The sequence below is a fragment of the Ammospiza nelsoni genome, chromosome 7, assembly GCF_027579445.1.
Source record: "Ammospiza nelsoni isolate bAmmNel1 chromosome 7, bAmmNel1.pri, whole genome shotgun sequence".
Taxonomy (NCBI): domain Eukaryota; kingdom Metazoa; phylum Chordata; class Aves; order Passeriformes; family Passerellidae; genus Ammospiza; species Ammospiza nelsoni.
In genome coordinates this window covers 1,744,959-1,759,267 of record NC_080639.1, presented here as the reverse complement: position 1 = coordinate 1,759,267, position 14,309 = coordinate 1,744,959, and the positions used below count along the sequence as shown (strand labels likewise).

At 49.1% G+C, this 14,309-nt stretch overlaps 1 protein-coding gene across 3 annotated transcripts in view; it reads left to right on the top strand.

Annotated features, from left to right (window-relative positions):
• Positions 1–4,621: 4,621 nt before the first annotated feature.
• Positions 4,622–14,309, top strand: part of AGAP1 (ArfGAP with GTPase domain, ankyrin repeat and PH domain 1) — a 322,590-nt gene continuing 312,902 nt past the window's right edge. For all 3 annotated transcript variants that reach the window (XM_059476344.1, XM_059476343.1, XM_059476341.1), the window contains exon 1: positions 4,622–4,881. In XM_059476344.1, coding sequence (XP_059332327.1) covers positions 4,719–4,881 — 163 coding nt within the window. In that variant the 5' untranslated portion in view covers positions 4,622–4,718. The remainder of the gene's footprint in view (positions 4,882–14,309) is intronic.

The window sequence follows — 14,309 nt, the reverse complement described above, 5'->3', positions numbered from 1 at the left end:
TAGTAGTTGTGCAAATCTGCAAATGCTGTAAATGGTTTTACAGTGAAACTTTGATCAACAAGGAGCCAAAACCCAGGCAGTTTAAAAGACGGTTCATTCTAACATTTCAGAAAGTTCCAGGTTAGTGGAAATCCAAGTCCCTGGGGCTAGAATTGAGAAGTGACTCAGATTCCTTCCCCATATGGTGAACACACAGAGTTATTGCTAGTTCCCTGTTCTGCAGCTGGTGTGTGGCTCACTTCTGATTAGCAGACCCCTTCAGCAGGATAATTTGACCTTGCAGCAGGGATTGGATCTGTGCTCCCACCTCCAGAAATGCAGGTTGCTTTTGCCATGGCACCTTTTTCCAGGCAGGTTGGGTAGAGAGCAGCATTTCCCCAGGTCTGACAGGAGCACTGGGGAATGAGCTACAGCTCCCACAGCCGCTTGTTGTTGCTGCTCCATAATTAGGATTGTTTGAACTAGTTGGCATTTCTCCTGGAACAGATTTCACACTCCCTGAATGAGGTTAATTCATTAGTTACATTTGTTTCAAAGCCTCTTGAGCAATCTAATCACTCTCTAATAGTAACTGACTGACCCAAATATTTACCCAGTAAAATAACAGAATTTCATCCCAATTTGTTAGGAGAGGAAGCTTAACCTATTTAAATTTTTATATTCACTGAAAATTACAGTGAAGATCATTCAGGAAAACTTGACGTTTCCATATCTGTTTTTCATATGGGTTTGACTTCAATCTCCACAGCAATATCAGTAGTATAGGCACAAAGATGCATCTCTAACACTCTGTCTGCTGTGTTTTTCCAGGCACTCCCTGCCTATTAAACAAAACACTGCTCACACCAACAGCCATCCCAGAAACAGCCAGGCTTTAAGATTGTCAGCAGATGTTACAGTGGTCACAAGGGTTGCAAGATGAAGAGAGAGATGAGAATGTTGACTTCATGTTCAGAAGGCTTGATTTATTATTTTATGATATATATTACATTATGACTATATTAAAAGAAATAGAGAGAAAAGTTCTCAGAAGGCTAGCTAAGCTAAGAATAGCAAAGAATGAATAACAAAGTTCTGTGTCTCAGCAGAGAGCGAGACCCAGCTCTGCTGTGAGTGGTCAGTAAATCCAAACATCCCCAGGAGACCAATCACGGATCCACCTGTTGCATTCCACAGCAGCAGATAACCACTGTTTCACGTTTTGTTGCTGAGGCCACAGCTTCTCAGAAGGGAGAAAAATCTTAAAGAAAAGATTTTTATGAAAAGATGTCAGTGACAAGCAGACACAGAAAGAGTCCCAGGCATGTGAAATGCTGCTGACAACCATCAGCTGAGATTTCTCTTATAACATCCCCTGGATGGTGCAGGAGTCCTTATGCTCTCAGCTTTTTCAGTTAATCCCTTTCCTGTTAGGCCCACAATGCAGTCCCTGTGCCAAGCTGTCTGTGATGTTTAATTTATGTTAAATTCAGGCACAGATCAGGATAGGATGCTTGAACACCTTTCAGACATTTTTTTTCCCCCTCCAATCAACATTTCAGCTACTGGATTAGTAACTGCAAGCTAGTGCTGCCTAATTCCCATTTCAGCAGCCAGGAAAGCTCCTCCACATCCCAACAAAGCATTAGGGGAAGGTGCGGGCAGGGTTGAAATGAAATTCCACTGGAGTTCTCAATTTCCAAGATCTGTGCTGAAACATCACCTTAATGGCTCATGAACCCTGGCTGCAACATCTCTGTGGAACTTTTGTGATGTTTCCATTAAGGTGCACATGTCAGGCTCAGTTAGAAAGCAAAATGTCATTGTCCCCGTGCCTTGAGTCCAAGTGCATCAATTGTGACTCCCCAAAATTCTTTCCCCCACTCTCTGTAGGGTTTGGTTTGGTGGGCACAGCAGGAAGAGGATAAGCCCTGCCATGTGATGGGAGGTGGAAGTGTTTGGGGCAGTGATTCAGTGCTGCTTTCCAGCTCCTGGTACCTCCAGGAATGAGGCACCAGGAGCAGAAGGAACCCATCCAGGCTGGCTCTCTGTAGGTAGGGCACTGAGTGGATGTGCCAGATGGGGAGGAGGAGGAGGAGGAAGCCAGCACAGATGGAACTTTGTTCCAGCACACAACCAGCTGCGTGGGAGAGCGGTGGGAAGCCTCACCCCTGGCAAGCTTTCACCCTCAGCAAGGAAAGCCAGTGCCAGCAGGGTGACCCACACTGGGAGCACTCTGCCTGCTGCACTTGCAGCCCCTCCATACCTGTGAGACTGGCTGAGCTTCATCACCTCCCCAGAGGAGCACGCTCACCTTGCCTTCCACAAAGCCAGACCCCAAAAAGCTGTGAAGTGCCCACGCTAGAGCAAAGAAAAACAAACCTGAATTCCTCACTGCTCTCAGCAGAGCTGCCCCAGTCACTCTCTGCCAGCTCACACTAAAGGTTGGTGGAACACTTTGGAAGCCAGACCTCTGAGAGCAGAGAGGCATCCAGCATCTCCCTGTGCACCACCAGCAGCATTTCAGGCCAACCTCAGCTGCAAGCAAAAGCAAAATATTTATTGTTAAAGCCTTCTTCCACAAGAAATCTATGTAAGCTGCAATAGTAGCTTATATTTTGCTGTGATTTTACAAAGCTTACACAAAAGCTATTATGTAGTAAAAAAATCAGGGTAGCCAAGGCTTCATGGGAGGACTAGAGATGAAAATATCACAAAAAGGCTTTCTATTAACACAGGGTTTTAATGCTTCAGTTATTTGTGTGCAGTAGCTGCATTCATTTACAGCTGAGACTACTCTGGGAGTTGTTTTCCATGAATTTTAGAGCTGGAAGAACACAAAGCATATGGCAGCAGTGGAAACAATCAGCCCCACATACAGCAGAGGCTGTTGCCTGACTCTTGGCTCTGCTGCTTGTTTTGGCATTTTCTGAGACACAATGTGAGGTAGTGCCTCTGCTCCAGATCAGGCTAGAGGGAGGAAAAGGGGAGAATTGCAGCTTTCATCCAGATTTCTACATACATTTAGCTTATTCAAACAGTTTAAGGCAAATGAAAGCAAAAATCCTCTTATGTTGCACAAGTTTTCATCAGCATCATTAATGCCCTGAGTGGCACTCACCAGTGGAAAGGGGGCTATATTCTTCCTAAGTTTTAAATTTATTTCTTTATCCACTCAAGAATTTCCTCCTAGGATTAGAAAATAAAAACAAGAAAGGTGATAAAAATGATACCAAATTCTGCTGAGAAGGAGGAGGAAAGAAGACACAGGCATCTATGGCAGAATGCCCCTGAACTGTTCAGATGAGCAGAAGACAACTCCTGCAGCAGACATCGACCACTGCTGAGGAAGCTCCAGTCCCAGCAGCATCCAAAGACTCAATCCCATATCACAGCTTGATTTGGCACCTCTATAGTTCTTTCTTTTTTGGTGCAAACCATCACATCAGGAGCAGTTTGGCTTGGAAGGGACATAAAGCTCACCTCATTCCACCCCAGGCCAGAGCTCTATGCCCAAATAAAGATATTTTGGGGGGGAAGTTATCGAAATAACTCTTTTCCTTCCTGTGGTATATGTCACTAGAATGGATGGATACAGTTTTCCTGGGGCTATCCTATACCAAGTTGTCCTTATGCTGTTTCCTACAGCAAAGTTTGCTCCACGTTTCACAGCTTTGGAGCTTAGATCCATAGAGTATCGATCCCAAAAATGGATTAATTGAGGTCAGGGGCTGACAGAGCACAGCTGGCAATATTGCAAATAACCCTGTTTGTGTCATGCCAACAGTGCTTCATTACTCCACGAGACAAATATTTGTGACAAGCCATAGAATTATAGGGCAGTTTCAGCTGGAAGGAACCTTAAGGATCATCCCATTCCATCCCTGCCGTTCCAGGGACAGCTTCCACTATCCCAGGCTGCTCCAAGCCCCAGTGTCCAACCTGGCCTGGAGCCCCTCCAGGGCTGGGGCTGCCATTCCCGGCGTGAATGGCGGACTGGGCACTAACTCCTACTTTCATCACTTTCAGGGCTCCAGCGGCTGCGGGGGCCGGACTCACGGTGAGGGGCCCCATCCCTCCCTGCGGGGTGAGCGCTGTCGGCCGTTCCTGAGGGCGGGACCGGGCCGGGTCCGGCGTCCCTGAGAGGACGGGAGCGGTACCAGCCCGACCCTCCCTCAGCGCCTCCCTCCCGGACTACATTTCCCAGCGTGCCCGAGGGTGGGGCAGTGCGGGGCCTGCGCGGTGACGTCGCCGGGAGGAGGCGTGGCCTGCGCCAGCGTGAAGCGGGGCTAAGCGGGGAAGGACGCGGGGCGAGCGCGCGGGAGGGCGCGAGGCCGCGGCGGGGCCCCGACCATTGGCTGCCGCGGGGGCGCGCGCCTGCCGGGGGGGGCCCGGCCATTGGCTGGGGGGGGGGGCGCGCGCGCGCCGGGGGCGGCGGCGGCGGCAGGACCGGGAGCCGTGAGGGGCTGAGGAGGCGGCGGGACCGCGACCGGCGGAGCAGGACCGCGACCGGGAGCGGGTCCTTCCTCCCTCCCTCCATGGGGCCGGGGGCGGCCCTGCCCCGCCCCGCCGCCGCCGTCGTGAAGTGACAGCGCGCTGCGAGGCCAAGGCGCTGCTGCCGGCCCGGCACGGGGCGCGGGGGGGTGTCCGGTGAGTGAGGCGGCGGCGGCGGCCCGGGCTCGCCCCCGCCGCCGCCCGGGGGTCTCGGCGCGAAGGGGCCGGAGCGGAGCGGCCGCGCCATGAACTACCAGCAGCAGCTGGCGAACTCGGCAGCCATCCGGGCCGAGATCCAGCGCTTCGAGTCGGTGCACCCCAACATCTACTCCATCTACGAGCTGCTGGAGCGGGTGGAGGAGCCCGTGCTGCAGAACCAGATCCGCGAGCATGTCATCGCCATCGAAGGTGAGACGGCACGGCCGGGAGAGCAGCGAGCGGCGAGGGGTGCCCCAAAACCTCCCCCAACCCCTGGCCCTGCATCCCTCAAAACCTCCCCAGCCCATGGTGCTGTGCTCCCCCAAATCCTCCCCAGCCCATGGTGCTGTGCTCCCCCAAATCCTCCCCAGCCCATGGTGCTGTGCTCCCCTAAATCCTCCCCAGCCCATGGTGCTGTGCTCCCCTAAATCCTCCCCAGCCCATGGTGCTGTGCTCCCCAAAGCCTCCCCAGCCAATGGCTTGCTCCCCCAAAGCCTCCCCAGGCCATGGTGCTGTGCTCCCCCAAAGCCTCCCCAGCCCATGGTGCTGTGCTCCCCAAAGCCTCCCCAGCCCATGGTGCTGTGCTCCCCAAAGCCTCCCCAGGCCATGGTGCTGTGCTCCCCAAAGCCTCCCCTGGCCATGGTGCTGTGCTCCCCAAAGCCTCCCCAGGCCATGGTGCTGTGCTCCCCAAAGCCTCCCCAGGCCATGGTGCTGTGCTCCCCAAAGCCTCCCCAGGCCATGGTGCTGTGCTCCCCCAAAGCCTCCCCAGGCCATGGTGCTGTGCTCCCCAAAGCCTCCCCAGGCCATGGTGCTGTGCTCCCCCAAAGCCTCCCCAGGCCATGGTGCTGTGCTCCCCAAAGCCTCCCCAGGCCATGGTGCTGTGCTCCCCCAAAGCCTCCCCAGGCCATGGTGCTGTGCTCCCCAAAGCCTCCCCAGGCCATGGTGCTGTGCTCCCCAAAGCCTCCCCTGGCCATGGCCCTGCGCCCCGAAAGCCTCCCCCAGCCCGCTGCTCTGCTCCCCCGCACCAGACGTCTGCCAGTCCTGTTCTCCGTCTCAAGCCTCCCCCAGCGCATGGCTCTGTTTATCCACCCCCCCCCGTCCCTTCTCCAAGACCACGGCTCTGTTTATCCATCCCCTCTCAGCCCTCCCCAAGACCACGGCTCTGTTTATCCATCCTCCCCCAGCCCACGGCTCTGTTTCTTACCCTTCCCTCCGCGCTCCCCTTCTTCCCCCCCACCATTGCCACCTCGTGTATAGCCCTGTCCCCGCCGCTCCGCCTCCTCCATGGCCCTGCTCCCCCTCATCTCCCAAGCCCATGGTGCTGCTCCCCACTTCCCTCCATCTCCCCCAGCCCCTTGCACTGCACCCCCCGTGCCCCCCAGCCCGCGGGTCGTGGGGAGCAGCCGCCTCTCCTCTCCGGGCTGCCTGCCCTTCCTTCCTCCACCCGTCGTTTTCAGGGAGCCGGAGGTGTTCCCGCTTGGTCCCCATCATTTCCTCGGCGCTGCGTGCCCCGGCTGTTCCCTCTGTTGGGATTTGTGGGGTTTAGAAGTTGTTCTGCTACTCGTGCACTGCTGCTGTGTGGGAGAGCAGCGTGTTCCTTCGGGCTGGGGTGCAGTGGGAAGGGTGATGCTCGCTTTGCCGGCAGAAGGGTTCGGGAAAATGAAATTTTCTCCGGCGCTCCCTGCAGCATGTGATGGAGACAGTGTGGAGCTGTGGTTTGGTGGTGTGAAGCGGGTAAACAAGACGTGCAGCTGGGTTACAGAGCGGTGTCGGTCTGTGCCGTAGTGTGAAAACAGGTCGGGAGGCAAGATGGAGATAACAGCCCTCTAAGCTTAGATTTATGTGCGTCTATCCCCGCAGGAGCACTACAGAGGCTTGAACTGCTTAGGATGCACAAAATAAAGGAGAGAAATCACCAGCGTAGGGAAGTCTGCAGATATTTTTTCTTTACTGTCGCTGGAGTTAAAAAGAGCAAACGGTATTGGCTAGGAATGTGTGTTTTGTGGAGAAATTTATGGCTTATTTTGCTCGATAACTTGCTGAGCTTCACATCGTGTGCTTTTCCAACTGGAGTATCCTGTCGCTGTTTTGGAAGGGATTCAAGGTAGCAGAGTGTGATGTACAGCAGCTGAGACAGAGCTGCCTAAAACCCACTTGTGTTGGTGGCCTAGCTGCTCTTTGAGTGATATGTAATCCAAAAGTCCCGATGGAAAAGCTGCTATTGAGGTTGTTGCCTGAAAGATTTATTTGTGTGCCTCTGGAGCAGAGGAGCTCGGGCAGACAGATGCTGGTTCTTGCAGCTAACATTTTGGGGTTGGTGTGCTGTGTGGGGAGGCTGGCAGTGCCTGTCACTTACTGCAGAGCACTCCCCAACTCACACCAAGTGTGTGCTGGAGGTTTGTGCACATTCTCTGCTTTACCAGTCACTACTGAGGTTATGGTGTGGGGCTGTCCCCTCCTGAGGGTGCTTTGCCTTTTCTTTCCTCTCCTGAGGAGTTTAAAGCTTATTAGTACACCTGGTGGCAGGCACTGTCCCCTTCTCCGTGCTGCTGCTGTTTGCATTTCCCTGGGATGGATGATGCCTGCAGCAGAGTGTTTTTCCAGTGGTAATTAATACAAGTTTCTGAGGTATAAATGTGTTTGTGAATAAGATGCTCGGGCTCCAGTGAGGTGCCAGGCTGGTGTGGAAGTGGGAGGAGGATGTGGAGCGCTGGATGTAGTTATCTCCTTAGCACGTGATAGTCTTTTCATGTATTAATGATTTCTGTTACCTAACTGTGCCTCAGCTCGTTTGTCAATCACAAAGACTTGAAAACCAAAATAGCAGTCTAAAAACATGTTTCAAGAGCTGAGAGGATGAGTAAAACCTTCACAGATAATTTGCTGTCTAACTTTTATTGGACACTGAGTCATGAGAGCAGCAGCTCTGATAGCTGGGAACGATTTATCTAGAAAATGAGTGTATTGTATGTCTTCTGAGGGCTCTTCAGCTAGCTCTTAAATATTTCAACATGGAATAGTTACAGAGTTAGAGGTAAACAACAACTCCTCGCCCCTTTGGATTACAGCTCCACCAGGCTGTATTTTTTTGTAAACCTCCTGTAGCTAACTCTTTCTCACTGATAGCAGCCTGTAAATCCGTGTGGCAGTGCCATGTGTTGCATGTAGGAGCAACAGACATTTGGCTTGTGGTGGTTGCCTTCCAATTTTGCTGCAAAGAGCTTAGTGTTGTGCTGATAACTCCCCAAATCACAAAATCCTTTAACCTCAGGGTGCTTGAGGTTCACTGACAGGACTTGTGGTGTGGTTGGCATGTGGCTGCTGTGAGAAAACACCGAGTGACTTCCTGGAAGAGCTCCTTCCGCTGCAAGGAGAGCTGTACCCTGTAAAGAGAAGAGAGTAGTCTTGTTAAGTGCAGGCTGCTTTAAACACCAGCTCCAGCCTACATGTGCTCCTTGAACTGCTCATTTAATGCTCTCCTGCTCAAGAGAGGGATGACAGCTCTGGAGAAGAACATGCTTGGAATTTTAAGCAATTTGGGACTTTCAGTGAAGTTCCTATTACTGATTCCTGGAGTTTTCTTTCCTATGTAGAGTGGCACTGTCTTTCCAGTGCCACTCAATAAAACTTCAGGTTTTATTGGCAGTGTGAACCCTCTTCCTTTTTACATTAGGAGCCCATAGGGGTGTCTGGGCGTGCTTGCTGGACCAAAGACTGTTGAAATAACCTGAAATTCAAATTCTCCCTTCAGCAGCAGTTGTTTATATTCAAGTGCAAGAGTGCTGTCTAATATGAAGGGAGTAAGTGCTCACCTGGGTCCTGAATTGATTTGTCCTTACTTTTTTTGCACAGAGATTTCTTGCCTTGTGTTATTCTAAGTTACATGTGATACTGGATAAAACAGTTCTGGGTGATAATGTTCATTAGTTTTTCCTCAGTGGATAAAGGTGCTGAAATAGAAGTAGGCTGCTCTCAGGTTCTTGCATGTCTCACAGTTGCAGAGCCAACAGTGGAACAGCATTTATTCTGTATTTTTTGTATAAAGTTCTATAAATGTTAAGTAGCCAATCAGTTTTAGAGTAAATTAGACTGTTCTATTAGTTTAATGACAGTGTAATTAATATTATTAGTCTGTTACACAGGCTTTACCATAGTCAAATCTGCCTTCCCATGTTCTGTAGTTCACTGCACCACTGCTTGGTCAACATTAAACATTCCTTGTACCAAGGATGATGTGTGCTTAGAAACAGGGAGAGAAAATATGGATTGCCTTCAGTGGTCTTTGGGGTACTGCAAATATCCTGAGGTTCCAAGGTGTGGTGATAGCTGAATGTGTCAGTTCCAGTTTCTCACCATCCAGGCTCAGACTACACTATATTTTTGTAAACTTTAGCAAGATGGAAAACCAAGGAAAGATGGTGAAAAATCTAATTTTTAATGCTTCATAAAAAGACTTTAAAACACTTTAGCCAAGATGATGTACACATTATTAATACTCTATAAAATATTAATATATTAGTACTAACATGCTGATGCAGCAGGTGTTGAGCATCTCAAATAGCTTTTATTTATTTATTTAGGGGGAAATTATTGCTTTAATTGGTAAGAATACCATACCAGCCATCATGTAGGTATGAATTGCTGTGTTCCAGAGCATTTTGTGATCTTTATTTTAGTTTTTCTGTTAAAAGTAAATTTTTTAAAAGCATGTTGTAAGTGTAAATTTTAATTTTGAAATGATGATTATTACGTGATTGTGAAGTAGTACTTGAAGTCTTAGGAGAAATGAGATTGTACATTGGAAATAACTTGCTCAAGGCAGTGCAAAGATACACTGGCAAGTGTGTGGGTGGGAGAAAATGGGAGAAGGTACAAACCTTGCTTTATTTTTTTCCTTCTGGTCACTTTAAAAAGTACTGTTTGCTGAAAAGAAAGTAATTCAGGGTGCAGCTAAAACTCCTGAAGTACCTGAGCCTTGGAGGCATCTGATTGTTGTAGCTCCAGCTTTGCAGCCCTTGGATGCTGGCACCGAGTCTGTTGAGAGCAGTGTTACAGCAGGAGTTGTACTGGGTCTGAGTTGAGGCAGCAGTTGTGTCTGAGCACTTGTGCTGCTACTGAAGGCTGAGACAAGTTACTGCACAATGCATGTGCTGCCAAAGCATTGTTCTCTCTAGGGAAATACAGCTGTTCCAGGCCGGCTTGGACAGGGCTTGGAGCAGCCTGGGACAGTGGCAGGTGTCCCTGCCATGGCAGGGGTGGGATGGGATGGGCTTTAAGGTCCCTTCCAGCCCAGACCATTGTGGCAGTCTCTGGGTGCTTGTTACATTATTTCAATACATCAGAGGAATGGTGGCGTAGTTCAGCTCTTCAGGCATCACCGGCCAAAGCTGAAGAAACCCCCAGATATCACATGAAACAATTGCATCCAGAAACCAAAGTAGCAACTGGCCTCTTTGTGCTTTTGTTATGTTTGCATGTTGGAACTGTGGCTCAAACTGTGTAATTGCACAGCTCAGTCTGATTCTCCCTAGAGCCATCTTGTTTCAGATTGCTGGCTGAGCACAGCTGAGCATGGCAGTGTGCTGGTTGTGTTGGTTTGCTGGGGGATTAAATCCAGGGTGGGGAATCTGCCCACAGAGCTGGTGAGTGTATCCAGGTGGATTCTGAGCTTGCACGAACACAGTGAGCACGGACTTGGGTGAGGATGGTTTCCTGTCACAGCCAGGGCAGCGTGCTGGGAACGAGTCTCTTAATGCCCTTTTTTGCTGATCGTGCCCTGAGCTGTTAACCTGCCTCAGAGGTAACACACTGAGGGTGGGCAGGCCCTGGCACAGGTGCCCAGAGCAGCTGTGGCTGCCCCGGATCCCTGGCAGTGCCCAAGGCCGGACTGGACAGGGCTTGGAGCAACTGGCACAGTGAGATAGTCCCTGCCCATGGCAGGGGGTGGAACTGGATGATCTTAAAGGTCCTTTCCAAACCAAACCATTCTGTGATCTGCTCTTGTTGTCTGTAGACCTCCAGTGTGAAGCAGTTGGTGAGATGCAGCACGTTTTGCTGTTTGTGTGGCTCATATGCAAATGAAAGCTATTTCTTTTTAACGCTGAAGATGTCAGACTCGAGCGTGTAGGTAAATGAGAAGATTCAAGTGTGTGATATTAACTGTACTTGCAGAGCAAACTAAAAACTAGGTTTGATAATTGTGTCTGAAGTTCCTGGAATGTCTTATTCTGGCTTTAAATTATATGCTTCACTGCTGTTCTCTGCAAAAGCTGCATGATTAAATATCAGCTGCTTCTGAGCAAGCGCAGGAGGCTTGCAGATCAAGAGGAAAGCCTTGCACCATTGACTGTGAGGAGAACTCCTTTCCCCGGGGCACAGAAGGAGACCTGCTGTGCATCAGCTGATGTTGGTGGAGCAAACGTGCAGCGAGGCTTTGGAGTTTCAGGGAGTGTGCCGGGCCTTCTCCGCCGTTTGCTTTGGGGGATTAGCGGAAAGCAGCAGGCAGTGATGCTGATACAAGGGTTCGCGCTGCTGTGTATACACACCACTGTTTTTATTTCTGTTGAAATTGGCGAATGAGTCCTGCTCCCTAAGAGGGGCGCTCGGCAGCGCAGCAGACAGCACATTGCATTTGCTTTTGCTCAGCTCTTGGGAGAAGGGAACACTTTGGGAGCTGGGTTGCTGTGTCTGTGTTCTCCATTGTACTGAGCACTAACAAAGGGCAGTTGTGGTTTCAGGAGGTGACAGCGGTGCTCAGGCTAAGTGTCTTCACAGGACTTGGCTTCCAATTAGGAGAAGTGCTTCTTTCCCAGCACTTGGAGCAGCCATGGGCTTAGCTTTAACTTTGCCACCTGAAGGAATGGGTTTGTATCTTTGATCATGCTGTGAAACCTCGTATCCCCACCTCAGTTACGTCATTCATTGCTAATATTTAAGGGATGCACTTGCAAACATACTGCAGCCTTACAGTTATAAGTGAAATTAAAAAATCCCACACTCTTTTTGGCTAATGAGAGAGGCTTGGATTAGTTCCAGGCAGTTGAACAACTCCCCAGACTTCAGGAATACTCTGTTCTCACTGTGTCACCACTGGGATTGGTTTTGTCCTTTCCAATGAGCAAGGTGAGTGGTAGTGTTGATATTTTTAGCAAATCTTAGAAGAAAAGGTAATATAAGCTCCAGAAAAATCTCAGAACTCAGTTGCATCTCAACTGTGTGACCCTTTGCTGACAGTGCATTTCAAACATCCCTTTCTGCAATTGTCAGTTTTTATGTGAGGGGTTTTCTGTGTGACCTTCATACACATGGCTTTCTATCAGTTGTGGAACAAATCCAAAGTGATTGCTTAGTAATCTACACTGGATAAAGTTTTCTGTTCTGAGACAGCAAGTGGTGTATTCAATAGTTTTGATAATCCTGATGTCTGTGGGGGTAAGAGATTTGTCTTCTGTTATATTAGTTTTTGTCCTTGACTGCCTTCAAGCACTGTTTGTACTTTGAGTCACCTGTACTGAGGGAGAACTGTGGCTCAGCTTCTCTTTTGTGTGCCTGTCTGTCCTCACACCATGAAACTGAGCAAAGATGGTGCCAGATGTGGACAAGTTGGGATGCTGCTGATTTTTGATGTTTGACTTTTGTGATTTCTGTACCAATGGAGGCTGAAAAGGAGGGTGATTTGAACCTAGTGTTTGTAAGGGGAGACTTTTCAACTGCTTCCTAAGTAGGTTTTGATCTGAAGTTGTTTGCAGTTAGTTTGTGCTTCTCTTGTAATTGTGCTAAGGTTATAAATGCAGCATAAATCTGGTGATCCATGTTAGAAATAAGGTCATGTCTTGCTTAGATGTATTTTGGCTACCAGGCATCTTTGATTTCCTAGAAAGTTTGTTTTAAATTTTAGTTCCAAGGTGGAAATGGTGAGGATTCAGGTTTTCTTAGTGGTGCTGGTGAGTCCATTGTGGGCAGCTGGCAATTCCAAAGCCCTCTGGAAGTATTTAATCATTTTTTTTCTTAAGTGGGTAGAAGCAGATGTGTTACTTAATCAGTATGTGCACATTCAGCCTCATTAATGCAATTTCAGGATCCTGACTAATCTATTTGGAGCCTGCATAGTGGTACAGATGACAGGGTGTTAAGATAGTGGTGCATTTCTAAACCAGAGAATGACTTGTTCTTTCACTTTTCTTTCTTACTGCTTAAATGAGCTTCAGTTAACCACTTCAGGAACCCAGAGCTGAAACCACAGGGTTGATCGGTGTGAAAGATGTAATTTCAGTGTTTCCTTTGTAGCTTTACTAGTTTACATAGTTGGATAATGAATGTAAACCCAATGGTGAGGCAGTGACTTTGTTTGGTAATTTCCCCTTTTATCCCAAAGAAAGGTACAGGCAAGCAAAGGGACTCTGGGGAGCACTGGAATTGAATCTATAGCTTTGTGTGGATTGCTTTGTGTTTGTCTGTGAGAAGCTTACATTTTCAATTTTTTTTCATTGTTTTAAAGGGATTGAGGAACTCTTTATAGCTTAGACCAAATCAATGCTCAGCATGACTTAACTCCAAACCTCGACTTGGTAGTGCTTACATTTTCTATTAAACTAAAACCACAGATGTTGTTCCTTTCAGTAAATTCCTTATTAATTCTACCACTGTCTCTATAATTTCCAGCTGCCTTCTCCAGTGCCATAACCAGAGGGAGGAGCGACACAGCCAGGCAGTCTCTGTGGCAGGGTTTGTGGCATCAGGGCTGGGTTACACAGATGCAGCAGGTTCGAGTGTGAGAGATCCTTATCTTTGTTTGAGCTTCTCATGCTCAGGACAGCAGCCAGGACGCCTGGCTTTTTGGTATCGCAGCAACTGTGCTCTCCAGAGGAAATATGCTAAAAGCATGGCACTGGAATGCCCAGACAGCAATCACTTAAATGGATCCTATTTAACCTGGCAAGTGCTGCTGTGTCTGAGTTAACCCCTCGTGTGCCAGGAGCTGTCTGCATCACTCGGGCAACATCCCAGCTCGGGTGTCTGGCACGTGAATTTGGAGATGGCCAATGGACAAATGAGGAGCTTTCTGCCTGGTTAGAATCACCTTGGACTTTAAAGCTTTAGTGTTGAAGAGATGTTACTTCTCCTATTTTTCTTTTTTCCCCCGAAATTCTCCCCAGTATCTGTGGAACCCTTTGTTAGAGCATCTCTAACAGCTCGAAGCTGCGTTGGGGATGTTGAGGTTGGATTTTAGGAAAAGGTTCTCCCCCAGAGGGTGCTGGCAGGAAATGGGCACAGCCTCAAGGCTGCCAGAGCCCAAGGAGGGTTTGGACAATGCTCCCAGGGATGCCCAGGGTGGGATTGTTGGGTGTCTGTGCAGGGCCAAGGGCTGGATCAATGATCCTTGTGGATCAGGATTACTCCAGCTCAGGAGAGAGATCCTGTGGTTCTGGAGGGTGACCTTGCTGTGCAAGTCAGACAGTGTTTGGACAGCTGCTGTTTTTCATCCAGCAGTGAATTTCCTCAAAGATACAGCAGCCAAACTCAGGGAAATGCTCCATAACTAGGGAGGTGAGGAGGTGATTGAAGTGTCTAAGGCTGTGGATGGATTGATAAACACGAAGCTGAAATACATGTCCAGGTCCAGGAAACAATCTAAAGTA